Source organism: Rana temporaria, chromosome 1, assembly GCF_905171775.1.
Source record: "Rana temporaria chromosome 1, aRanTem1.1, whole genome shotgun sequence".
In the NCBI taxonomy this organism is placed as follows: domain Eukaryota; kingdom Metazoa; phylum Chordata; class Amphibia; order Anura; family Ranidae; genus Rana; species Rana temporaria.
In genome coordinates, this window is record NC_053489.1 from 286,161,149 (window position 1) to 286,187,555 (window position 26,407).

The following is a 26,407-nucleotide window of genomic DNA, read 5'->3' on the forward strand; positions in this document are numbered from 1 at the left end:
CGACAAAATCCATCAAGAAAATTGGTGGCAGAGCTTTTTTGCCGAGGAAAACAGTCGTGTGTATGTTTTTCGTCGAGAAAACTGTTGTGGTTCTCGACGAGAAAAAAAGAGAACAAGTTCTCTTTTTTCTCGTCGGGAGTCTCATTTTCCTCATCGTGTTTCTCGTCGGGTTGGTTTACAATGAAAAAAACGTTTGTGTGTTTGCTTAGAAACCCACGCATGCTCAGAATAAAGTATGAGACGGGAGCGCACCTTCGGTAAAAGTAGCGTTCTTAATGGAGATAGCACATTTGTCACGCTGTAACAGACTGAAAAGCGCGAATCGTCTCTTACCAAACTTTTACTTAACACGCAGTAACATGAGATTAGCAAAAGCAGCCCCAAGGGTTGTGCCAGTGGAATCGAACTTCCCCTTTATAGTGCCGTTGTACGTCACCGCGTTTGAGAACGACGAGATTTTGTCTTGACAGTGTGTACGCAAAGAAAGCTTGACAAGATTCTCGACAAGCCTGACAAGGAACTCGTCGAGGAAAAAGATGTTTCTTTTACGACGAGTTTCTCGGTCGTGTGTACGAGGCTTCACTTCCAGTTCTGCTGGCACTGTTTTACCAGACAGGTAATGAGAGGGAACTATCTAACAGCAACACAGACAGAAATAAAACATTGTTTTTAGTAGCCTACGTGAAGGCTAGAACCCCTGTTACAGTTTATTTCTGTGTACCTCTTGCAAGTTTTCCTTGTCTTACTTTTTGGGGAAACTCAGCAGGACACACATCTCTCTAACAGAGCCTTAGATGGCTAGGAAAAATTCCAACTTTTTCCCACTCTAAAACTAGACAAAAATTAGCTTTACATACATTTTTAAAAATATACATATAGAGAAATGTACTGTACATTATAAATACATTTAAATAAAAAGAAATGTGTCAATAGTATAGTGGCATACTTTTTTATTTATAAATAAAAAGGTCAAGGTGTTTTTATAGGGTAACTCCACTTTCGTGGGGGTAAAACATTGCAAATAAAGAAAAAATAATATAGTATATACAATTGCGACACAAGTCATATTGTAATTGAATGTTATTAAAATGACCTTTCCTTTTCAATCTGCAGCTCTGTAATTTTCTGTAAAATGCAATGCATTATGACACCTTGGAGGTGTTCTGTACACAGAATATGTACAGAACGGCTCCAGAGGCATCATTTCCGGCTTGTTTGATTGGCTCACTGATTTTACCAGATATCTGCCCTAAGATACAAGTCAGATTTCCAGCATCCCCTGTAACAAAAAATGTTTTTGGTGAGATACTCCTAATAGGAAATCATGTCTAAAGGGATGCAGGCCAAGCAGCTTTTCTTATAAGAGCCCCCCTAGTGCAGCTGCTGATTGATAATTACGAAACCACTCCCATTAGATACATTTTCCAACATGGACACAGACAAACACACAGGGATTTCTTCAGAATAACAAAAGGTAGGAATCTGCAACAAAGTCTGTAAAAATCCTTGCAATGTACATAGACCACCTAGAGGGGAATGTTAAGCCCCATACACACTATCAGATTTCCTGTCAGTTTTCTCATCAGGTTTACCAAAACCATGTAGTGCAAGGGCCTGCCTGATTGCATACAAATTGAAACTCTTGAGGTTTGACCTCATATTTGATGGTTTTGGTAAACCTGAAGAGAAAACCATCAGGAAAACTGATAGTGTGTATGGGGCTTTACTCTTTAAGTTTACTTGAATATGAACTTTCAGTAAAACAGTATTTGCATGCAAGTTAAAGTAGAATTATTGCATAACACTAATGCCTAGTACATGCTTTAAGAAAATCAGACAAGAATAGCCGCATTCGGAATGGCCGTTCAATGTTCGAATTGTTAGTACACAGTACAATAGCATGCTAAAAAAATTGAACGACTGTTCAGCCAATTGTTTTATAGTATGTACTAGGCATAACTGTGCTTAAAAATGTCCCCCACCCCCTCCTACCCATTAGCAAGGATAGATAGCAGGATAGATAGCAGGACATGGAGGGAACATTTTTAAGCATAGTTAGTGTTAAGTTGGAATTCTACTTTAGGTCACTCAGTTTAAAGTTCAACTTTAAAGTAAGGAACTACAAAGGTCTTATAATATGGAAATTCACAACTACATTGTAAAAAATTTTTTAAAAAATTGTAAATTTTTCCTGACTTTGCCACTGTCATTTTGAATATACGGTATCTGCTCTGATAATTTTCAGAAACTATTCATCTGAGAATGCTATTAAAACTTTCTTGGATAAAGCCGACTGTGAAAACAATGAAATGTATCTACAGTACTAACTTCAGCAGACCATTGTAATCCCACGATTGTTACTTTTCCCACAGAGGGAAAATACAATGTGTGCATTGTTTTCAAGATGTGAATATACAGCAAATATCAGAAATATTTGTAATTTGTAACATGGTAAGATATTTTACATGGGAAATAGTACATCTGCAGTAGATTAGAGACATATGATATTTTTCGTAAAAAACCTTATTACAAAAACTAGAATTCACCACCCCGCAGTCTTTGCTATTCTGTACACACAAATGCCATAAACTACTAAAGGGATGAAGAAGAACTGAAAGAAATTTCTATGCTATACTTGATAATCAATTGCTCCACAGTGCAGCATTACCCACTTCAAACCTTGTCCAAATGATCACTCAATATCTACATAACTTATGCTGTAAATATAAAGTGCACATTTCCGAATCAAATCTAATACTCCACATCAAGCACTAAGTGTGCTTGTATTCATTTCAGTACATCATAAAATCAATACATAAATACTTAAATAAAATGTAATAAAAAAATATTAATACTATATTGATAAAGTGCTGTAATAACTAACAACGTGCATAAAAAAAAATAAGCCACAATTTAAAAGTGATCAAGTCCCATTCCAAGTGAATACTGTAATGCTCTTCTCTCCAAATCGCATACTGGGTACTGCAAATATCTTCGCCCAGTGACACTCCAAACTGCTCACCTTACTGATATGACCTTTAAGGTAATATGAGGTCAATATTCTAGACACACATCTTCCTTAACCCGAAGCAAGATAAGGACCCCTCCCTTTACATGAATTACTGACCTATACCCTTAATTGGGGTTGATTGAAATTGTTTTGCAAAGGCATTAGCAATTGAATACAACACACTGAAAACCCTCCTACTGACAGATTACCCCCGCACTCAAGATATCCCTTTCTGCCTTTTAGCGGTTGATGCCAAAAAGGCATTCAACCGCATCAGTTGTATGTTCCTAAGATTTTCTATTCAGCAAATCAGTTTAGGCCCCCACATGATTTTGAGGATCGTGTCTCTACTCATCATCTTTGGCCAGGCTCAGGATGAACAGATCCCTGTCTCCTGCAATTTCTATCTATAATGGAACACGCTAAAGGTGCCCTCTATCTCCCCTATTATAAATTCTCATGATGGAACACCTGACAATCGCATTGCGATAGAACCCACACATTACGAATGATTCGGTGCGCCCTCTTTATGCAAAACTGACCTTACAGTATTTGCAGAGTATTTGCTCCTATTTGTAACATTACCACATTCCTCTCTTCACTTCATATTTCTGGAATTTCAGAGATTCAGTAAAGTTAGTATTTTCAATGTTAATTACACAAACTTAGAACTTCTCAACATTTCCCTATCGCAAGCGGATATAAAGCAACTTTCGACAACCTTTCCTCTCAAGACCTGTTCCTCCTCTATACATTACCTAGGGATCTGGATACTGACTGAGGTGTCCCAATTGTTATTTTTAAACATTCTCCCATTGTTTCACAAGACTCAGGTGAATTTGGCTTCTTACAGCTCCAAGAGACATTTGTGGCTCGGCAGAATCAATACCCTTAAGATGGATGTCTTCCCTTGCTTTCTATACTGGTTCCAAATGATCCCTGTTCATCTCCCTGCCTCATATTTTCAAAAATTTCACTGCATGTTCTATAAATGTATCTGGAATTCAGCTGGTCCCAGAATTCGGTTTGTGATACTTTCCCTCCCAAAGTATCAATGCAGGGAAAGAGTACCAGATGCTTCTTTTTACCACATAGCAGCAGTGTTCACATGAATCTTTGATTGGGTTTACCACTCTTTGTCCAATTTGTGGGTTTAACTGGAAGGTTACATGACTCTTTTAGACCTCTGCATCCTTATGTAGACCCCACCTGCTCTCTGTGAGGCTCCCTCCATCCCCATTGACATAATTAGCCAGACATACCACATGTGGGACCTCATGTTACCCACCTTTAATTTATCAAAATACCTAGACTTCATGACCACTGGAGCCTAGGTGGTCATGATACCAATTATCATAATATATGTGTCAAAGCAGCCCCATAGAGCTAACAAATAATGTGCAAATAATGTGCAAAAAACACAGAAAATGTTTGCACATTATTTGCACATTATTTGTTAGATCTATAGCGCTGCTTTGACACATATATTATGATAATTGGTATCACAATTTTTTAGCAAGCTGCTTTCTGAGTCTTACTTACCTAGTGCGGATTTCTCTACACTGTTTTAAGAACACAGACGACTCTCCTGGGTTCTCGAGTCGGATTTGCTGCTAACGACAGCTTCTTCCTCCGCGCTGTCTCTTCACAACTCTTAACCTGCTGAGCGGTATTCCTGAGTCTGGCTCGGGGGGGGAAATTTTCACTACCATAAGCAGTAACCCTGAGCCAGACTCAGTATCGCATTGCAGGTTCCAGGCATAGTTACTTACCTTGTCCCCTGGATCCTGCGATGTCTCCCTGCTGTGTCTGCAAGTTGTCTCCTCACTAGATTCACAGTGCCGAGTGCCGAGCTCCGTTCCCGAGTGTTGCGACGCACAGGGACAGAGTTTGGCGCCAAATTCTAAAAGTGAAAAACACAGTATACATACAGTATACTGTATCAAATAATTACACCTCCTCTTTGTCCCTAGTGGTCTGTCCAGTGCCCTGCATACAGTTTTATATTATAAAAACAGTTTTTCTGCCTGGAAACTGGAGATTGTCCATAGCAACCAAAAAGTGTCAGTTTATGTTAAAAGTGGTTTTAGACCAGCTAGAAAACAGCGATAATAAATTAGAATCACTTGCAGAATTGAGCGATATCGATTTGTTGGGAAATTAGTCATCAAACACTGAAAGTAATGACAGTGACAATTTCGCAACTGAGCAAGTTTCAGTGTTTTTGATTTGATTACATTATTGAATAATTTGTATTATAATAAGATTATTATTTGTTATAATAATTTATAGTTATTTATTATATTATAATTTATGATTTTATGTTTCAAACTTTATCATACCCGGGATGTCTACTACAAGCAGTCCAATCAAAGTAAATTTGGATGCAGCAGCTGTATGGACAAAATTTGACACTCAGGCAGGGAGTATCTAAATGCACAATGTCTGCATTTGGACCCACTGTGCACCCACTTCTATGGGTGAAAATTTGAGGTGGATGCAGATGCAGCAAAAAGTGGCTCTGCATAGATAACGCGTCTTAGCATCTGTCTGAATAAGCCCTTACTGGAATTTATCAACACTAGAGCAGTCAAAATCTGGAGCAGCTCTGCATTGCAACCAATAAGCTCATAGCTTTAATTTTAAAAGCTTAACTGAACAGGCTGAAGATTGAAGACGATTGGTTGCCATGCACAGCTGCTCCAGATTCTGACTGCGCCAGTTTTGATCGTTCCCCTCACTGTGTTTTACATTTCATACTCCTGACTACCGCATTCTAAGTACAACACATTCTTTGTTGGCTATGTGTAGAAAAGAATATGTAATAGAACATTTTTTTTTTAATGATTGTATTGAGGTTTGTACATACTTGCGGTACAGTCATTAAGCATATGTACCTTTAAGACTATCCCACTGTTGATCCCATCTGACTACACCCACAGTTTTGTTATCGAGTACTAAATTACTGCATCCATTTTTCTTTGTGGGGGGGTCTTTGTGCAAAACAATTACCAGCCCTGGGTGCCAGATGTGCTAGCTACACCACTGCACACTATAGTATATCATATGAATGCTATAGCCTGTGCGTTTGTGCCCATGCAATGTGGGTGCAGAGTAAATACTGTAATGCCGCGTACACACAATCGGACATTCCAACAACAAAACCGTGGAAATTCCGAACGTCAAGAACGCGGTCACTTACAACATTACGACGAGCCAAGAAAAATGAAGTTCATGTGTATGATTTTTGTGCGTCGGAATTGCATACATACCATTGGAATTTCCGACAAGAACTTTTGTTGTCGGAAAAATTGAGAACCAGCTCTCAAACATTTGTTTTTGGCCCTTTAACGACAGCAAATGTCTGGTGGAGCATACACACAGTCGGAATATCCGACCAAAAGCTTGAACATTTGTTGTCAGAAATTCCGACTGTGTGTAGGTGGCATAAGGCTAATGCCTCGTACAAATGATCGGTTTTCCCAGTGAGAAAACTGCAATTTTTTAGATTGGTCGGTAAAACTGGTCGTGTGTATGCTCCATAGTAGTTTTCCTGACGAGAAAACAGCCCGCAAAAAAATTAGAACCTGCTCTATTTTTTCCAGTCGTGTTTCCCGTCAGTCTTTTTCTCGTCGCAAAAACTGCTCTTGTGTATGTTTTTCCGAGGGGAAAAAAATGCATGCTCAGAATCAAGTATGAGACAGGAGCGCTTGTTCTGGTAAAACTAGTGTTTGTAATGGAGATAGCACATTCCTCACGCTGTAACGGACTGAAAAGCGTGAATCGTCTCTCACCAAACTTTTTTCTAACACGAGGATCAGCAAAAGCAGCCCGAAGGGTGGATTCATTTGAATGGAACGTCCCCTTTATAGTGCCGTTGTACATGTTGGTCGACCGTTTTTTTGACTAAACGTGTGTATGCAAGGCAGGCTTGAGAGGAATCATGTCGGGAAAAACTTTGGGTTTTGGCATGTCAGGAAAACCGGTTGTGTGTACAGGGCATAATGTATGTGCATCAGTTTTTTAGTCTTGGTAAGTCAGACCTTTAATGTCAGCACTAATTGCTCATGGTAATATACAGAGGTTCTATTGCTGTTTTTTAGGGTACCAGTAGATGCTTTAGAGAGTATTCCAACTTGTTTTTTAACCAAAAAAATACTAAAACTGTGAAATAAGCTGAGAATGGCGCTAAAAGCTTAAACCTGCATGAATTCATGCTCGTTTACAAAATACACAAAAAAAGCATGCCACGTTTGCAATGCTATTCATTGTTAGTGGCACATCAAATGCAGTAAAAAAGACATGTGTACTTTGCACAAAAAAATACATATCAAACGCTGCAAAATGCATGAATGTGCAAAGCTTGATGCTCAAAAAGTTGTATGAGCTACCTTGCCAGCTTTGTTACGCATAGGGGAGTCCACTGAAGTGAATAAGCTACCCTATATGTGTGACAAAGAAAACCCATCTATGTACTGTACAGTTTAGCAAATGTTTCCAAATTTTAGGAAAATCGGAAAAGTTTTTTTGCACATGGCATATTTTGTAGCCTATTTAAATCTTCTTAGTCCCATACAATATATTTAATTTTGTCTGGCCACTTATTCATTGACTTAATTTATGTCTTTAAAGGCCTTAACAGTTCATTGTTGAATTATGAAATTTAAGTCGAAGGCTGCAGTTTAGGTGTGCAAAATTTCCATGACTCTTTGAGTTTTTGTGTTCTGTCTGTGAAAGGTGGTCCATATATTGCAGATATGTTGTAATGCATATCTAACAATATGTATTATCCTTGCCCATTCCAAGTGTTAAAATGGCTCATGCTGTGTTCAGCCCAGCTTTGTTTCAGTCTCTGTGTGTGGATGTTTTCTATATAAGAACTGTGAACTTCCTTCACAGTTGTGCAAGTGGTTTTGATATTGTGTTGTTAGAACATATAGCACAAGTGCACTATATATGTGCTATATGTGGTAAAAAGACAAAAATTACTTTTAAGCAGTTGGCAGTAGTCATTTCTGCACAGGAAATGGTTGGAAGAGCTTGAATGGAGATTCATAGTGGACAGGTAAGCTTAAGTTAAGTGTTTGTAGAACACAGATCTTGTGCTTATTCCTACTTTGTATGTACATGGGGGCTGTACAAACCAAGATATAGGGATTTCCCTTTCTGACTAGAAATTAATTTTGCTCCTAGCAAAACTGTCTCTTGGTACAGGTGCAAGTTGTTCATTGCTAACCATTACCAGTTGACACGTGAGACAGCTGATACATCCTTTTTTAACACGTGAAGAAAAATAGGGACTTTTCCAATGAATCAGTAAAATGGCTGTTAAGAGGCAACTTGCACCTGATGAAAGAAAAGTTATTTGGAAGCAAAGTAGATACATAGTTGAGTGAAAAACTGTGGGTTGCAAAAAAAAAAGTATTTATTTGTTTCTACTCCAGTAAAATTATGATCAATTCAGTTAACGTATAAGGCATTTCCAACTTATGGATTTACTTTATAGAAGCCCCTAATTAAGTAAAATAATTATTGATAGTTAAATATAAAGAAAATAGTTAAATAGAATACATGTCAAAATACCAAGCATTCACTATGTTAGAATTAACATACTGTAAATACATGCATTACTGGGTAAAGTAATCAAAAGAATGATTTTGAGCCCATGCAATGTATATTCCAGTGTATTTTCCCGAAAGGAAAGGTGTGAAATGTTCTATTTTTTGCATAGTCTTGTACACTGTACAAAAATGTTTATACTAACACTGGTATATACCCGAGTATAGCTCCACACAACCATCCTGTTCGATAGGCAGCTGTGCACAGCACTTGGCTTTTCTGGATGGAGGAGATACTCTGGGGATTGCATCCCACAGGCTCAGGCACCTGTATGCATATACTGTACAAAAGAGTTTTTGTAAAAATGTATTCTCATTATTTTTGGTAATTCATTTTCTAACAAAATAATCTGTTTATTAAATTTAGTGACAATACAATAATGCAAACATTATTTTAAAAATAAGTTGCAGACAGTAAAAGTTTTATAAAGTAGGAAAGGGTTATACATTGAATATATAACTGACCCAGAGCCTAATTTTGTGCATAAATAGCACCATGTTTTATGAGCCATGTAATTATAAATAAAACAATTTTAAAGTGTTACTAATCCTGCAACAGTAAAACCAGTGTGTATATGCAGTAAAGCATGCTTGTTATACTCACTGTGAAACCTAAGGGGTTAATCCTCCACATTGTGTAAAAGGCTGTTTGATCCTGTGTTCTCTGATCCTCCCCTTCTTACACAGTCCCCAATCCATCTCCTAAAAGTACAGAGCCTTGGGGGTACTCTGCACATGCTCAGTTTGGTGTGTATTGCTAGAGATTTTTATTTTTTATTGGGAGGGTGCATGTGATTGGCACAGGACCAATCAGCACTGTCCAGACAGAGGGTCAGGGGTCCTGCATCCTAATAGAACAATCAGGGGGAATGAAAACTATTCCTAAAAGTTTTAACCAGTCATTGATAGAAGCCATAAGACTGCTATATACTGCTGATGAGAAAAGGTATTTTGCAGTTTATATTTACTAAAATAATTGCATTTCCATGTTCCGTGGACTGTGGGAGACTATATATAGTGAATACAGTCTCCTGGGTTTAGTACCACTGTAAATTTCACTATATTGAAAAAAAAAAAGCTTTTTTACTTTAGTAAACCCATTAATAATCAAATAAAACCACATATAGACATGCAATGTCGAAGAACTCCTGATAGTTTGATTTTTTTTTTTTTTTTTATGGTATATCAAGCCCTTCCCACACCTTTAACAATATCTAGAAACATGCTAGCCTTTCAAGGGAATCTGCGTGCTAGATGTTCCGGATTAACATTTTCTATCATCTGTGATGTTCATCGAATGCTGCATCTTCTTATTTCATTTATGTCTTCTTTCCAAGCGAGAATATCCAGGTTTCGGTTGGATCTATTTTAAGGTGAATTGCATAGCCTAATATCTTATCATTTGTTTCCATACATTTCAATCCATTAATAATTTAGTTTACTTTAATGATTGTTTGTATGTATTCTGATAAACATTGTTACCTCCTGTTTTGTGTGCGTGTTCCTCCATTGTTGTGTGTGTGCCTTTCCCACAGGGAAATCTACCTCCAGATTACAGGATAAGCATGATCGATATTGGTCTCGTCATTGAGTACCTCATGGGTGGAGCCTATCGTTGCAATTACACCAGAAAAAGATTTCGAACTCTGTATCATAATTTATTTGGGCCCAAACGAGTAAGTAAATAGTTTTATGTTATCATTATAAATTGTAATACATGAATGCATTACCTTTCTACAAACGCTATGTTATACATTGCATTCATGCTGTACGTTCCAGATTCTCCAGCATGGCCCATTCCAAAATGTACAAAATACTCTGTTCTTGAAGTTTTTTCTACCTTCCGCAGCAAAATATCCTAGTTTTTAAATACAGTTTCTTTAACTGTGTATCAGAATGTTTATCAAGAAAGTAAACTACAGTATGTTTTACTTTATGGTGTTGATGATGTTAGAGGTCCTGTTGTCTTCTTTTTTTTGTATTACCTTTTTTATTAGATAATCAAAGTTTACAGTAAAAAAAATAAACCTTAGGGCAGTAAGCAGTACATATTACATCAGTTAAAATAACCTCATACCGAAAATTAGGGGCATCGTAGATACATTTAGCATAGAACAACATTTAAATTTGCCTCCCTGCTATTTGTACGCCTCCGCCATATATTGTTTACTGGATGAATAAAAACAGGTCCATTAAAAGAACCAAAAGAACAGTTTAGTGCTAATTGAAAGTAGAGGATATTACAGCTCAATGTAAATTATCTCATGAGGCTAACCACAACTGTAACACTGTATACTGCCAAACAATGCCTTAATGGAATAGATATTCAAACAAAACAAGTAGTGAACTGAAAAAATAACAGGGCATAATATCCACTAGAAGTATAGAATCAAGTGGAGCTCCAAAAAAGCCAGAAAAGAAAACACGAGAGCAAGAAAGAGATACAGAGCCCTAGTCCTGCATAGCCGCAACCTAGCAATTGCCTAGTTAAATATAAAATAAAAAAATCTAAATACGTGCCGAGCCACAGTTCCCAGATAGAATTATGTTTTTCCACAATTTCGTTAAGTCTAGCCGTAAGTTGTTACATTAATTCTACACCTGCTGTCTTCTAATGTCATACAGTATATATATTTTGTGAACGCCTTACGTGCTTGCATGCTAATATGAAAAATCAGAAAAAAGAATCATTGTAAAAAATAAAAATAAATTATATTTTCTGTTAAGAAAGACACTGGTAGAACTGCTATGGTAACAGAGGTTTCACAACACTCTGGATCAAAATTTTATTTGAGCCTGTCTGCAACCCCCTTATAGTATCTTACATTACTGTGATACTGTGAGCAAAAGTCATGAAACTCTCCATATTCTCAAGAACTATGCTACATAGACCACTTACTGTAAATAAACAAAATCCTTTAAAACTTACCTTGTTGTTTTATCTTGACAGTGAATGATTAAAAAGGAGAGATTCGTAAATCAGTCTTGCTTAAGAAAAGAGCAATGGGCCAGATTCACAAAAGAGATATGACGGCATATCTCCTGATACACCGTTGTATCTCTGTTTTAGGGTCTTCCTAACTATGCGACTGATTCATAGAATCAGTTACGCATAGTTAGCCCTAAGATCCGACAGGTGTAATTGAATTACACTGTCGGATCTTAGGATGCAATACCTCGGTATGCAAATTAGTAGTTACGGCGATCCACGATGGTTTTTCGCGTTCGTTAGGTCGCTGCTAGTCTAGTTTCCCGTCGCAAAGTTAGTCGTCGTTTTAGCTGCCCTAACTGTACACAGCCCACGTATGTGCTGTATAAAGTATGGCCGTCGTTCCCGCGTCAAAATTAAAAAAAAAAATTCTTGCATAAGACGTCCGGGAATACGAAAGTACGCTACAAACGTCGCCGTTCGAAAAAATGACGTCACTTCACGCAAAGCACGGCGGTAATTTAAAAACGGAGCATGCGCAGTAGGTCCAGCGCGGGAGCGCGCCTAATTTAAATGGCACACGCCCCTTTGAATTACGCGGGCTTACGCCGGAGGCCGCCGGCGTAAGTTTTCATGCAAGTGCTTGGTGAATCAGGCACATGCGATGAAAACTTGCGGCGGTGTAACGTATCTACGATACGTTACGCCGCCGCAGTTCTATGTGAATCTGGCCCACTATGCCTACAATGTTGCATGTTCTCGGCCATTAAGTGCTATTTTTAAAGGGATTTTAGACTTTAATGGCATACATTTTCAATTATGCTAAAAGATCTAAATGACTGACAATGAAAGATTTCCACCATTATTCTTAAAATGCTATATTTCCTTCTTCTTCCAAAACTGTCCAAAACTGTGCCAGCAGCACTTGAATCTCAGTGTGATAAAGGATGAGTACCGTTAATATGCAATATATTATCTTAAGCAGCACTTTAGTCTACCCATTGTTTAAACAGGTTTACTGTGTTCTCGACATAACAAGTATTAGCACTGGATGAAATAAAAAATAGTGAAAAACACATCTGTATTAAAGCACATCTGTATTAAACCATTTCCACAGTCTTAAGAACAGTTTTACCTTTGAGAAGCAAAGGATTGAAGAAATCAGCAGACAATATAAATCATTAGCTGTTGCCACCTTTTTCAGCAATAACTCAGTATCCCCAGCTCCCATACCATATTAAAGTGTACTGATTACCTTTTATATTTTTTTATGAGCTCATTAAATCATTTTGTATTTGAACGTTTGACTTTTTATGAAGCTTTAGGCTATCCTACTCGTTTTTCCCAATATGACATACTCTTTAGTATTTTTCCTCAAATGTGATTAATTTTTCTTTTTCATTTTGTGTGTTCAAGAAAGGTTTTAGCAAGTTTTTCTTAACAACAAAACTTGAAGCAAACTTTAAAAAAAAAAAAACTGTTTTTTTTAATTGTCCAGGGGCCATTTCACATTTAACCCTTTTGCACACAGGAGTGAGAAACACCACGTTTTATACTTATCTGAACATAGGTGATTCTATGGAACAATGCACACAGCTGTATAAAGATCAGTAATAAAGCGCTGAGTACAAAGACATAAATTAAAATAGAACATTTTACATTTTAGTGCAGCAATTTATGCACATATGCATGTAAGGCATGCATACGCACCTACAGATGCATCTCCAAAAATTTGAACATAATCAAAAAGTTAATTTCCGTAAAACTCATATATTATATAGGTTCATTACACACAGAGTGATATATGTCAAGCATGTATTTATTTTAATTTTGATGAGTATGGATTGTAGCTAGTAAAAACCCCAAATTCAGTATCTCGGATAATTTGAATATTACATAAGACCAATAAAAAAAAGTATTTTTTTAATAAAGAAATGTTGGCCTACTGAAAAGTATGTTCATGTACAGTATAGTATGGACTCAATACTTGGTTGGGGCTCCTTGTGCATGAATTCCTGCATCAATGCGACGTGGCATGGAGGCGATCATCCTGTGGCCCTGCTGAGGTGGTATAGAAGCCCAGGTTGCTTTGATAGCGGCCTTCAGCTTGTCTGCATCATTGGGTCTGGTGTCTCTCATCTTCCTCTTGACAATACCGCACAGATTCTCTATGGGGTTTAGGTCAGGTGAGTTTGCTAGCCAATCAAGCACAGTGATGCCATGATCATTAAACCAGGTATTCATACTTTTGGAAGTGTGGGTAGGTGCCAAGTCCTGCTGGAAAATGAAGTCAGTGGCCCGGATTCAGAAACGAGATACGACGGCGTATCTCCTGATACGCCGTCGTATCTCTGAGTGCGGGCGGTCGTATCTATGCGCCTGATTCAGAGAATGAGTTACGCATAGATTTCCCTAAGATCCGACTGGTGTAAGTGTCTTACACCATCGTATCTTAGGCTGCATATTCACGCTGGCCGCTAGGTGGCGCTTCCGTAAAGTTACACAAGGAATATGCTAATTAGGTATTTACGCCGATTCAGAAATGTACGTACGCATTTTTTACGTTGTTTACGTTAGGCTTTTTTCGGCGTATAGTTACCCCTGCTATATGAGGTGTAGCTAATGTTAAGTATGGCCGTCGTTCCCGCGCCGAGTTTTGAAAATTTTACGTCGTTTGCGTAAGTCGGTCATGAATAGGGCTGTACGTCATTTACGTTCACGTCTAATCCAATACGTCCTTGCGGCGTACTTTGGAGCAATGCACACTGGGATATTTTACAGACGGCGCATGCGGGGTTCATAAAAAACGTCAAAAACGCGGGGTCAAGTGAAATTTAGATAAAACACGCCCCCAACATCCCCATTTGAATTAGGCGGGCTTACGCCGCCACACATACGTTACGCAAGTTCTTTCTGAATACAGAACTTGCGCCCAAAGTTACATCGGCGTAACGTATCGGAGATACGTTACGCCCGCAAAAAATATGTGCTCATCTTTCTGAATCCGGCCCAGTATCTCCATAAAGCTGGTCAGCAGAGGGAAGCATGAAGTGCTCTAGAATTTCCTGGTAAAGGGAATGACTTTGGACTCAATAAAACACAGTGGACCAACACCAGCATGGCTCCCCAAATCATCCCAAATCATCACTGACTGTGAAAAATTCACACTGGACCTCATGCAACTTAGATTCTGTGCTTCTCCACTCTTCCTCCAGACGCTGAGCAACAGTCCAGCTGTTTTTCTCCTTAGCCCAGGTAAGACACTTCTAAAAGTTTTCTCTGGTTCAGGAGTGGCTAGATACAAGTAATGCGACAATTGTAGCCCAAGTCTTGGATATGTCTGTGTGTGGTGGCTCTTGAAGCACTGACACCAGCCGTAGTCCACTTCTTGTGAATATCCCCCAAATTCTTGAATGGCCTTTGCTTCACAATGCTCTCAAGGCTGTGGTTATCCCTATTGCTTGTGCACCTTTTTCTACCATACTTTTTTCTTCCACTTAAATTTCCATATGCTTGGATACAGCACTCTGTGAACAGCCAACTTATTTAGCAATGACCTTTTGGAACTTACTCTCCTTGTGGAGTTGTTCAATTAATATCTTATGAACAAGTGTCACGTCAGCAGTCTTCCCTATAATTGTGTAACTCACTGAACCAGACTGAGAGACCATTTAAAGGCTCAGGAAACCTTTACAGGTGTTTTGAGTTAATTAGCCGATTAGAGTATGACACCATAAGTCTACAGTATTGAACTTTTGCACAATATTCAAATTTTCGGAGATACAGAATTTGGGCTTTTCACAAGCTGTAAGCCATAATCATAAAAATTAGAAGAAAGAAATGCTTGAAATATATCACTCTGTATGTAATTAATCTATATAATATATGAGTTTCACTTTTTGAAATGAATTACTGAAATTAATTAACGTTTTTGATGATATTCCAATTGTTGGAGATGCAGCTTTATATTGCAACACTAGCCAATAGAAGATTAAGACGATTCCTTTGCATGTATACGCAAATGCATAAATTGTGCCTTTACATGCGCGTATGCAAGATCTTTAAGAAACATTTTAGATTACATTTACATGGGTGTAAACATTTTACTGAGTAATGTAATGATTAGCAAATATTTGTACAAAACTGTCCTGTTTTTTCCAACACCTGTATCTGGCATATGTGTAGACCAGTGTCCTTAGATGCAAATTTTTGGATTTGTGTTACACATCTGAATGCAGTACAGGTTTATGCACCTGTGTCAATGTCTCCATTGAAAACAATGCAGCTGCTTTTAGAGCTTTAAATAAAAAAACATTTGTAAATGTGTCTTTTTTACAGCCCTGTGAATGAAGTCTTACTCAGGATCTTTCTGTCAACAAGATCCTGATTATAAACATCACTGCCCTGCGCTAAAACGTGCATCACATTGACCCCTACTACCAGATCACTGCAGCCAGAATGGACAGATGTTGCATACTAAACAGCTGGAGTTTAGTATGCAGCCGCTGTTTGGGCTGTGTGAATGGGCCCTAAATTTGTAGAAAGTTCTGAATGCGCTGATGATGACAGTAAAGTTTTTAATAGTTCTGCAATGCATCTTGCAAGTTGATTTCTTTAAACGGACATAGGTTTGAAGGTGATGGGGCAAGGTAAGGGTATGGGCAAAGTGTTTTAAAAGATATGTAATGCATTGTCATACCTAACTGCTAGGTTGTATTGAAATATAAACAGTTGATTTAAAACGATGGGGCAGGTAATGTTATAAGCTGAAAATGGTAGCAAACTCTTGGTCTATGGTCATGTTAGTTTGGATCCACATATATTTTACGTGTTTGTGTAATTTCTTTATTATTTTTTCCTAACAGCCAAAAGCACTAAAGCTATTAGGAATGGAGGTGAGTACAGTTTCTACGTTTTTTTTTTTTTTTTTTATTTGTGAAAGACAAGGCAGTACATCTCAATAAACGTTGCCAAAGGCATAGGCAGCAAATGTTGCACTAGTCATTTTTCAAAAGATATAAAACATATATAACAAACATACACAGTAGAACAGTTATTTCAACTGGAATTGTGAAAGGTTCTAAGTTTCCTGTATTAAAGATAATATGTCAACCACTGCCTTATTTTTGTTGATATATTCTTCATAGAAATATAATGATGTAATGTAAAAATAATCCTGTCATGCAACTGTGTTGGTCAAACATAATAGTCTTTTCATTCCTGAAATAATTAAGAGGATGGACAATTCTATGGCAAGTAGACATGTGCAATTTGTTTCAAGCTGAATATAAACTTGGAGAAATTTTGCAGAGCGACGTAATAGGTTGACCCTGCCCCCTTGTGATGTCATTGACCCAGCACACCCTGGTCAATGATGTCACAAGGGGGGCGGGGACCATTTGTTATTAAAGAACTGTTGAGTAGCAGAGTGGGCAGACAGCAGGAGCCTTTGTCGGGTGCAGAACTGTTTTTCCGGTTTGGAGGTAGTGGTGGGCATTGTGATAAACGCTGGATCTACTTTTTTAACCACTTGCTGACCAGCCGTCATCATGATACTGCGCCTGGTTGGCTCGTTCCTGCGAATTGCACACGCATACCTGTGCGCACGCATACCTTCTGCATGGCGGGGGAGCTGATGCTCATGGCCGGTGGGAGTAAAGGGCCAAAGGGGCCAAAGGATCAGTGGGCAGACCGCTGGAAAGGTCCCCAGGACCAGTGGGTCAGGGGGACCTGTCATGGTTTCTTGCACCAAGGCCCTGAAGATTCTAGTTGTGCCTCTGAGGCTAACCATTTCAATTTTTAAAGGTGAGTTTTCTTTTTTAGGAAAGGACAATGCAATCTCATGCATTCACCATTCTCACCTACAGGGAATGTCTATTGGGCATTGGGTGACATAATACTCAAACATAGCCTCAGTATCAGGAGTGTGTAGCACTCTTGTTTCATGACAGCTGCTGGTCTTATTGCAGCATCCTGGTTTTGGCTGAGCTGCGTTCTCCTTGTATGTACAGTATGTCCACATGCCAGGAGGTTTATTGTAGCCAGTCTCTGGGTGGAGACCAGACCTGTTTTAGGCCAGCCAAACCCTCAGAGTCTTGCTTGTGATAGTGTTTGTAACACGTGTTTTAAGCTCACTGTTTGTCTGCCCTATTCCTGTGCCTGCTAGTTTGGATTCTCTTGTTCGACCTAAGATTGGATATCAACTACGCTCTGAACTCAGCCTGCCCTGAACCTAGACTTTCACTGATCACTCTGCCTGTCTGCCACCAGCAAGTACCTGTTCACTGTGCTCAGTTCACGTCTGCCCTGAAATGGTAGCCAGACACTATAGCATTGTGTATAAGACCTGTGGGCAACTGAGTTCTGGTAGACCTGGTTGTCTTTTTGGAAAGGGGACTGCTATAGGTGAAGAACATAGAAACCAACTATAGTGCCTGACCACCTATGTTAGGGGTAGGTGTGACATTATCACAAGCCTTTAACAAAAAACTTTTTCTGTGAACATAGAGTCTACACTGTCTATTGGCAGAGTACCTTTGCAAACCGACATGCCAAGCCCAGGAACTGTTTCTGTGCATGTCTGGGAATGCACCTCCAGCAGTAACGCAGGAAGTAGAGCCCAAAGTTAATCCACCTGATCATTTATCTGGTGATCCTCATATGTTTTCCAACTTTAACAATAGTTGTATGTTGAATTTGTCTTGGTATCAACCTCTTGCAATCATCTGTACAGCAGAGCTCTGAGAGAGGGAGAAGCAGCACAAGGAGCCAACCAGGTGTGCTGCAGTGCTAAACCTGCTGATAGAAGGAGAGAGAGCAGAGTAACAAAAAAATGAGGTTATTAGTTCAGTGTTGGGACCCTCACTTTGTAACCTATTTACACTTGAATAAATAATAACAGAGTTTGGGATTAAAATTATAATATCAGTGTTTGAAGATAACACTGAGCTACAGTATGTAGTGGAATAACATAATAAAAATATGTCTCTAACTTACAAGCAGACCTGAATGCACAGTTTATTTGGTCAACTATGTGGCAAATGGCATAAACAGGCACGTGTCATACATTCTAGAAGGAATACAAGTAAAAAAGATTTAACCACATATGGAAAGTCTTCTTCAGAGTAAGAGCTGTGAAGATTTGGAATAGGTTCCCTCAAGAACTCGTTCTGATCAGCTCATTCGATTTTTTTTAAAAAGCCTATATGCATTCCAAAATGTATGAAAAATAACTGGATATTGAAATGTACAGGTGATAACACCAGGGATTGTTGATCCGCAGAATATCTGATTGCTTTCTGAGGGATCAGGAAGACATTTATTGTTCCCCCATTGGAGCAAATTGGACCATTCTTTATAGAGGATGGGGGGAAGGGAATTTGCATTTCTTTGGACAAACTGTGGGTATAGGATTCGGTATATATAGGTGTTCTATTTCTTTATTCTTTATTCTATATCTATTTTTTATTTATTTTTTATATTGGTTTAACTAGATGGACATGTGTCTTTTTCAACCTATGTAACCCAATTTAAAGACAAAGGGCCAGATCCATGTACCTCAGCGCATCTTTCTGTCCGCCGCCGTAACTTACAGCGTATTTTCTGTATCCTGAAAGAATTTGCGCCGTAAGTTACGGCGGCGTAGTGTAACTTTGTCGGCCTAAGGGCGTGCAATTCAAATGGATGAGATGGGGGCGTGTTTTATGTTAATACGTCTTGACCCGACGTAAATAACGTTTTTTTTTACGGCACATGCGCCGTCCGTGGGGGTATCCCAGTACGCATGCTCCAAATTAACCCGCAACAAGCCAATGCTTTCAACGTGAACGTAATTCTACGCAAAGCCCTATTCGCGAACGACTTACGCAAACAACGTTAAATTTTCAAAATTCTACGCGGGAACGACGTCCATACTTAACATTGAGTACGCCTCATATAGCAGGGGTAACTTTACGCCGAAAAAAGCCTTACGGAAACTACGTAAAAAAATGTGCTGCCGGACATACGTTTGTGGATTCGCGTATCTAGCTAATTTGCATACTCGATGCGGAAATCGGCGGAAGCGCCACCTAGCGGCCAGCGTAAATATGCACCTTAGATCCGACGGCATACTAAGACGTATGAAAGTCGGATCTCTCCCAGCTTCAGGCGTATCTTATTTTGTGGATACAAAACAAAGATACGCCGGAGCAACCTAGCAGTTACGCGGCGTATCAATAGATACGCCAGCGTAACTGCTTCGTGGATCTGGCCCAACCAGTTCAGCTTAAACTCACATCCCTATAATATCAAATACAAGCTGAAGAAAACTATTTTTTTATTTAGTAATGCATTGTTATTTCTGATATTGTTATAACCTATCTATCTAAATACAATGTTTGTAATAGGATGATATTCCAATGAGGAGAGGAAGAAATACTACAAAGAAGAAAGAGGAGGAGGTGGACATTGATTTAGATGATCCTGAAATAAGTCATTTCCCTTTCCCCTTTCATGAGCTCATGGTATGGGCAGTACTAATGAAAAGACAAAAGATGGCTTTGTTCTTCTGGCAACATGGAGAGGAGGCAATGGCCAAAGCACTAGTGGCTTGCAAGCTCTGCAAAGCAATGGCACATGAAGCATCTGAAAATGACATGGTTGATGACATTTCACAGGAACTCAATCACAACTCCAGGTCTGTTAAATGTAGTAGTTATGTTTTGTTTACCACAATAAATATGAATAATGCAGCAAATTTCAACATTTCCTTAAAAAATGTTTATTAAAAAACAGCACAAAGACATACACTATATTATCAAAAGTATTGTGATGTCTGCCTATACACATATGTTAATTTAATGCCATCGCCGTCTTAGTCCGTAGGGTTCAATATTGAGTTGGCCCACCCTTTTCAGCTATTACAGCTTCAGCTCTTCTGGGAAGGTTGTCCACAAGGTTTAGGAGTGTGTCTATAGGAATGTTTGACCATTCTTCCAGAAGCACATTTGTGAGGTCAGGCACTGATGTTGGGTGAGAAGGCCTGGCTTCGTAGTCTATGCTTTCATTTATCCCAAAGGTGTTCTATCGGGTAGATGTTAGGCAGGCCAGTCAAGTTCTTTCACCCCAAACTTGGTCATCCATGTCTTTATAATAAGGTAAATATACAGGGTAGTGGCGCTGCTTAGTTGTGATATAACTGGGGTCCTGACAGTTTCTTCAATCACTCCGGTGTGAAAATGTGTACTACAGGTGTCGGGTGCCTGTGTGTGGTAGGTTTTATGTGAGAAAACCTCCACTGGGATTAGGTCCCCTATTAATGCGTGTGACAGTGCACAGACAGTGAATATGATGTGGACTAAGCCTTCCTATGGGCTTAAGAGAAAAACTGTATTTGGTAGTGTGCTCTGTGTGTGCCCTCTCTGCGTGTTAGTGAGATATCTATTAACTTGAAGAGGTGTCAGCTGATAGATACAAAAAGTGTATGTTCCTACAACACAGAAATCATGTGTCTGAAACAACTGAGTTACCAAGAATAAACACCATATACAAGTGATAATAAAGACAAAAATAAAAATAAAATAAAAATGAAATTGCAAAAAGTGTAACTTTTCCTGGATGTGACCAAGTTCAAAATGTATAGTTCCCTCAAACCACCTTTGGTTTGGAGGAGTTGGTTAACCCCTATGGGAACAGTCCCAGATAGAATTGGTGCAGCAATGGCAATATCTGTGCACTTATGACAGTGAAATCTCGAATAATTAACAAGAATATAGATATTAAACCAACAAAAATATATATATAAATAAATGTATAAGTCCCCGTGCAGTATGTGGTGATGAGTGTACAAAAGCTTGTATTCCGGTAAGTGACTACCTTAATTCCCAGCCTGTAGGCGAAATCCCCCCCCCCCCTACTTGTATCCCCACTCACCAGATAGTAGTCCCCTCAGGGGGGTGTAGAGCCTTAGGGATCAGTGGGCAGGTGTCGATTGCTTACCAGCTGTGCTGTATAGGGGTCCCCAGCAGATGATGGCGGTCACGGTCCGTTCTCAGGATGATGATCGTGTGATGGAAAAAGAAAAGAGTCCTCATAGGGTAGTAATCCCAGGCAAAATGGTTTTTATTATGGTTTTCTAAGATCCTTCCAGCAGGAGAAGTTAAAAATTATTTTTACAATGTAAAGAATGTTTAAAATAAAAAATAAAAGATAAAAACAAGCTTGCTCCTGTGCAAGCTGCGGCCAGAATCCTTTATAAGTAAAAATGTTTCCAGGATAGAAAAATCAAGCCAGGCAGGTCCCGGGTGCATAGGATGCGAGTCGAATATGGAGCGTGGAGCGTGGTGTCCGTTTGCGTTCCACCGCTTTGTATTTCCTTGCCCGGAAGCTGTCGCTGGTGTGGTGCGTGTGATCACCTTTGATAACGTCCATACGACGAAATGCGTCAGCTGACCAGCCGCCATTACGTCACACGCACCACGCCAGCGACAGCTTCCGGGCAATAATTTTTAACTTCTCCTGCTGGAAGGATCTTAGAGATCCATAATACATACCCTTTTGCCTGGGATTACTACCCTATGTGGACCCTTTTCTTTTTCCATCACACGATCATCATCCTGAGAATGGACCGTGACCTGCTGGGGACCCCTATACAGCACAGCTGGTAAGCGATCGACACCTGCCCACTGATCCCTAAGGCTCTACACCCCCCTGGGGGGACTACTATCTGGTGAGTGGGGATACAAGTGGGGGGAGCGTGGATTTCGCCTTCAGGCTGGGAATTAAGGCCGTCACTTACCGGAATACAAGCTTTTGTACACTCATCACCACATACTGCACGGGAGACTTATACATTTATTTATATATAATTTTTTTGGTTTTATATCTATAGTCTTGTTAATTATTCGAGATTTCACTGTCATAAGTGCACAGATATTGCCATTGCTGCACCAATTCTATCTGGGACTGTTCCCATAGGGGTTAACCAACTCCTCCAAACCAAAGGTGGTCTGAGGGAACTATACATTTTGAACTTGGTCACATCCAGGAAAAGTTACACTTTTTGCAATTTCATTTTGATTTTATTTATTTTTTTGTCTTTATTGTCACTCGTATATGGTGTTTATTTTTGGTAACTCAGTTGTTTCAGACACATGATTTCTGTGTTGTAGGAACATACACTTTTTGTATCTATCAGCTGACACCTCTTCAAGTTAATAGATATCTCACTAACACGCAGAGAGGGCATACTTAGCCCCAGGATCACACACAGAGCACACCACCAAATACAGTTTTTCTCTTAAGCCCATAGGAAGGCTTAGTCCACATCATATTCACTGTCTGTGCACTGTCACACGCATTAATAGGGGACCTAATCCCAGTGGAGGTTTTCTCACATAAAACCTACCACACACAGACACCCGACACCTGTAGTACACATTTTCACACCAGAGTAATTGAAGAAACTGTCAGGACCCCAGTTATATCACAACTAAGCAGCGCCACTACCCTGTATATTTACCTTATTATACTTTTTCCGGTCTCTCTTTGAGAAATCACCCAGGGGGCAGCAGCTCATTTACCCATTCCTAGCACGGAAGTTCACCCCCTTTACTACATCCATGTCTTTATGAACCTTTCTTTGTGCACTGGTCCAAATCATTTGGCGAAGGGGGGATTATGGCGTGGGGTTGTTTTTCAAGGGTTGGGCTTGGCCTCAGCATCAGGCATCAGCAAATCAAGACATTTTATAAAATTTCACGATCCCGACAATGTGGGAACAGTTTGGGGGTGGCCCCTTCCTGTTCCAATATGACTGTGCACCAGTGCACAAACAAGGTCCATAAAGACATGGATGAGCGAGTTGGAGGAAATTGACTGGCCTGCACAGAGTCCTGAACTCAACCCAATAGAACACCTTTGGGATGAAATGGAGCAGAGACTGCGAACCAGGCCTTCTTGTCCACATCAGTGCCTGACCTCACAAATGCACTTCTGGATGAATGGTCAAACATGATGCCAAGATCATCTGTGTGTAAAGGCAGGTGTCCCAATACTTTTGATAATATAGTGTATATCAACTAACCCTAACAAAAGCTTCTGATTATTATGTTCTTTAATGCAAGCAGTGACAAACTTCTAGATAAGGAAGAAAAAACACTTGCCTACCAAGCCGATTTTTCCCACATACATTTAAAAATCTGCATTTTTTGCTTAAAAACTATGTATAAATTATGTATTTTCTGAAAGCAAAAGCCCTGGAAACTAAAATAGTGGTTGTTGCAATTTTCTTTTAATAATTGTAGTATGTGGGTAGAACTTCAAAGAGAAGAAGTAAGTGAGAAATCATTAGTGGGGGTATGTTATGGGCCCCCAACCTGAAGGAGGAGGAGATGGACCTACTATCACAGTTAGAAATGGCAGTGAGGCAGGGAAATGTCATCATAAAGGGGGACTTCAATTATCCTGATATTGACTGGGCAGAGGGGACAGCTCACTCATTAAAGGCCCATCATTTCATAAATGTCTTACAGGACAACTTCATGTCCCAATTGGTGGATTTCCCAACTAGAAAGAATGCTCTGCTAGATCTATTAATTACAAATCATCCAAGTTTGATCTCAGATGTGGCAAAACAGGACCACTTGAGACCTAGCGATCATAGGATGATCACATTTAGCATAAATCATAGAAAAAGGAGGTACAAGTGTAGCACAAAAACACTAAATTTCAAACAAGCCAATTTTTCTGAACTGCGGTCTTTACTACATGACAACAATTGGGACCAAATCCTAGAAACGTTGATCACAGAAGAAAAATGGGAATGCTTTAGGAGCATATTAAACAAAGGTATCACCAAGGATGAGCCGAACACCCCCCCAGTTTGGTTCGCATCAGAACATGCGAACAGGCAATAAATTTGTTCAAACATCCAAACACTGTTAAAGTCTATGGGACACGAACATGAAAAATCGAAAAGTACTAATTTTAAAGGCTTATATGCAAGTTATTGTCATAAAAAGTGTTTGGGGACCCGAGTCCTGCCCCAGGGGACATGTATCAATGCAAAAAAAGTTTGAAAAACAACCTTTTTTCCGGGAGCAATGATTTTAATAATGCTTAAAGTGAAACAATAAAAGTGAAATATTCCTTTAAATTTGGTACCTAGGGGGTGTGTATAGTATGCCCGTAAAGTAGTGCTTGTTTCCCGTGCTTAGAACTGTTCCTGCACAAAATGTAATATCTGAAGGAAAAAAAGTAATTTAAAAGTACTCGTGGCTGTAATGAATTGTCGGCTCCTGGCAATACAAAGAAAAGTAATTGAAAGTCATTGATAAAAAAAAATGCGTGGGGGTTCCCCCCAAATTCAATTACCAGGCCCTTCAGGTCTGGTATGGATATTAAGGGGAACCCTACGTCAAATAAAAAAAAATATCCAAACTGGTATGGATTTTAAGGGGAACTCCATGCCAAATGTAAAAAAAAATGGTGTGGAGTTCCCCCCAAAAATCCATACCAGGCCCTTTATCCGAGCACGCAACCTGGCAGGCCGCAGGAAAAGAAAGGGGGACGAGAGAGCGTCCCCCCTCCTGAACTGTACCAGGCCACGTGCCCTCAACATGGGGAGGATGCTTTGGGGTTCTGTGACCCCTCAAAGCACCATGTCCCCAGGTTGATGGGGACAAGGGCCTCATTCCCGCTACATCATTCCCGGGGTGTCTCCGGTGGAGACAGGATGCTGTTCCTCACTGCGCTGGACAACATCGCTGGAGCTTGGAGTAGAAATCATCCATTGCAGGATACTGACAGCGCTGGAGTGGAGATCAAGAGTGGATTACCACCGCTGGAATCTTTTTTTTATTTTTATTTTTTTTATTTTTAATAAAGGACTTATCCCAACTGTGTTTGTGTGTTTTACAATTTTTTACACTTTCTTTGTGAAATGGTAGGGGTACAATGTAGCCCTTACCAATTCACATGGGGGGGGATCTGGGGGTCCCCTTTGTTAAAGGGGTCTTCCAGATTCCGCAGACCCCCACAACCACCGGGCAAGGGTTGGGGGGATGAGGCCCTTGTCCCCATCGACATGAGGACATGGGGGCAAATCCTCAAAAAACCTGCCTAACTTAACTTTTAGCAGTTAAGTTACACTGGCGGAAAATTTCTACCTAAGTGCCCGATCCACAAAGCACTTACCTAGAAATTTTCGGCTGTGTAACTTAAGTGCCTCCGTCGCAAGGCGGTCTTCTCATCCAGGGGGCGATGACAATTTAAATGAGGCGCGCTCATGCGCCGGACGTTCTGCGCATGCGTGTGATGTCATTTTTCCCGACGGGCAGCGCGCAAAATTACGTTACGTCGGGCTTTGTGGATTGCGACGGGACAATAAAGTTGCGTCGGGAAAAAAAAAAGTTACGCGGCGAAAAATAAAATTTGAAATTTAAAAAAAATAGCGGCGATCGAAAAAAAGGTATGTTTTTACAAGGTGTTACTAGTTTACACCTTGTAAAAGCATCCCTAATTTTACGCATGCAAAACGTAACTTACGCAGAAAACACAAAGCTAAAAAGCTTTGTGGATCTGCCTAAGTCCTCATTTGCATACGCATAGCGGCATTTCGACTCGACATGCCCCCAGCGGCGGATGCGGTACTGCATCCTAAGATCCGACAGTGTAAGTCTCTTACAGATGTCGGATCTTCTGCCTATCTTTGGAAAACTGATTCTGAGGATCAGTTCCAAAGATAGGCACAGGGATACGCAGGCTGAACAGCAGTTCCGCCTGCGTATCCCTTTTGAGGATTTGGCCCATGGTGCTTTGAGGGGTCACAGACCCCCAAAGCATCCTCCCCATGTTGAGGGCATGTGGCCT

General features: G+C 39.7%; 1 protein-coding gene across 2 annotated transcripts in view; it reads left to right on the forward strand.

Annotated features, from left to right (window-relative positions):
- TRPM3 (transient receptor potential cation channel subfamily M member 3) overlaps window positions 1-26,407 on the forward strand; it is a 247,270-nt gene that overhangs the window by 141,274 nt on the left and 79,589 nt on the right. For both annotated transcript variants that reach the window (XM_040356686.1, XM_040356694.1), the window contains exons 13-15: window positions 10,164-10,304; window positions 16,423-16,452; window positions 19,945-20,234. In XM_040356686.1, coding sequence (XP_040212620.1) covers window positions 10,164-10,304; window positions 16,423-16,452; window positions 19,945-20,234 — 461 coding nt within the window. The remainder of the gene's footprint in view (window positions 1-10,163; window positions 10,305-16,422; window positions 16,453-19,944; window positions 20,235-26,407) is intronic.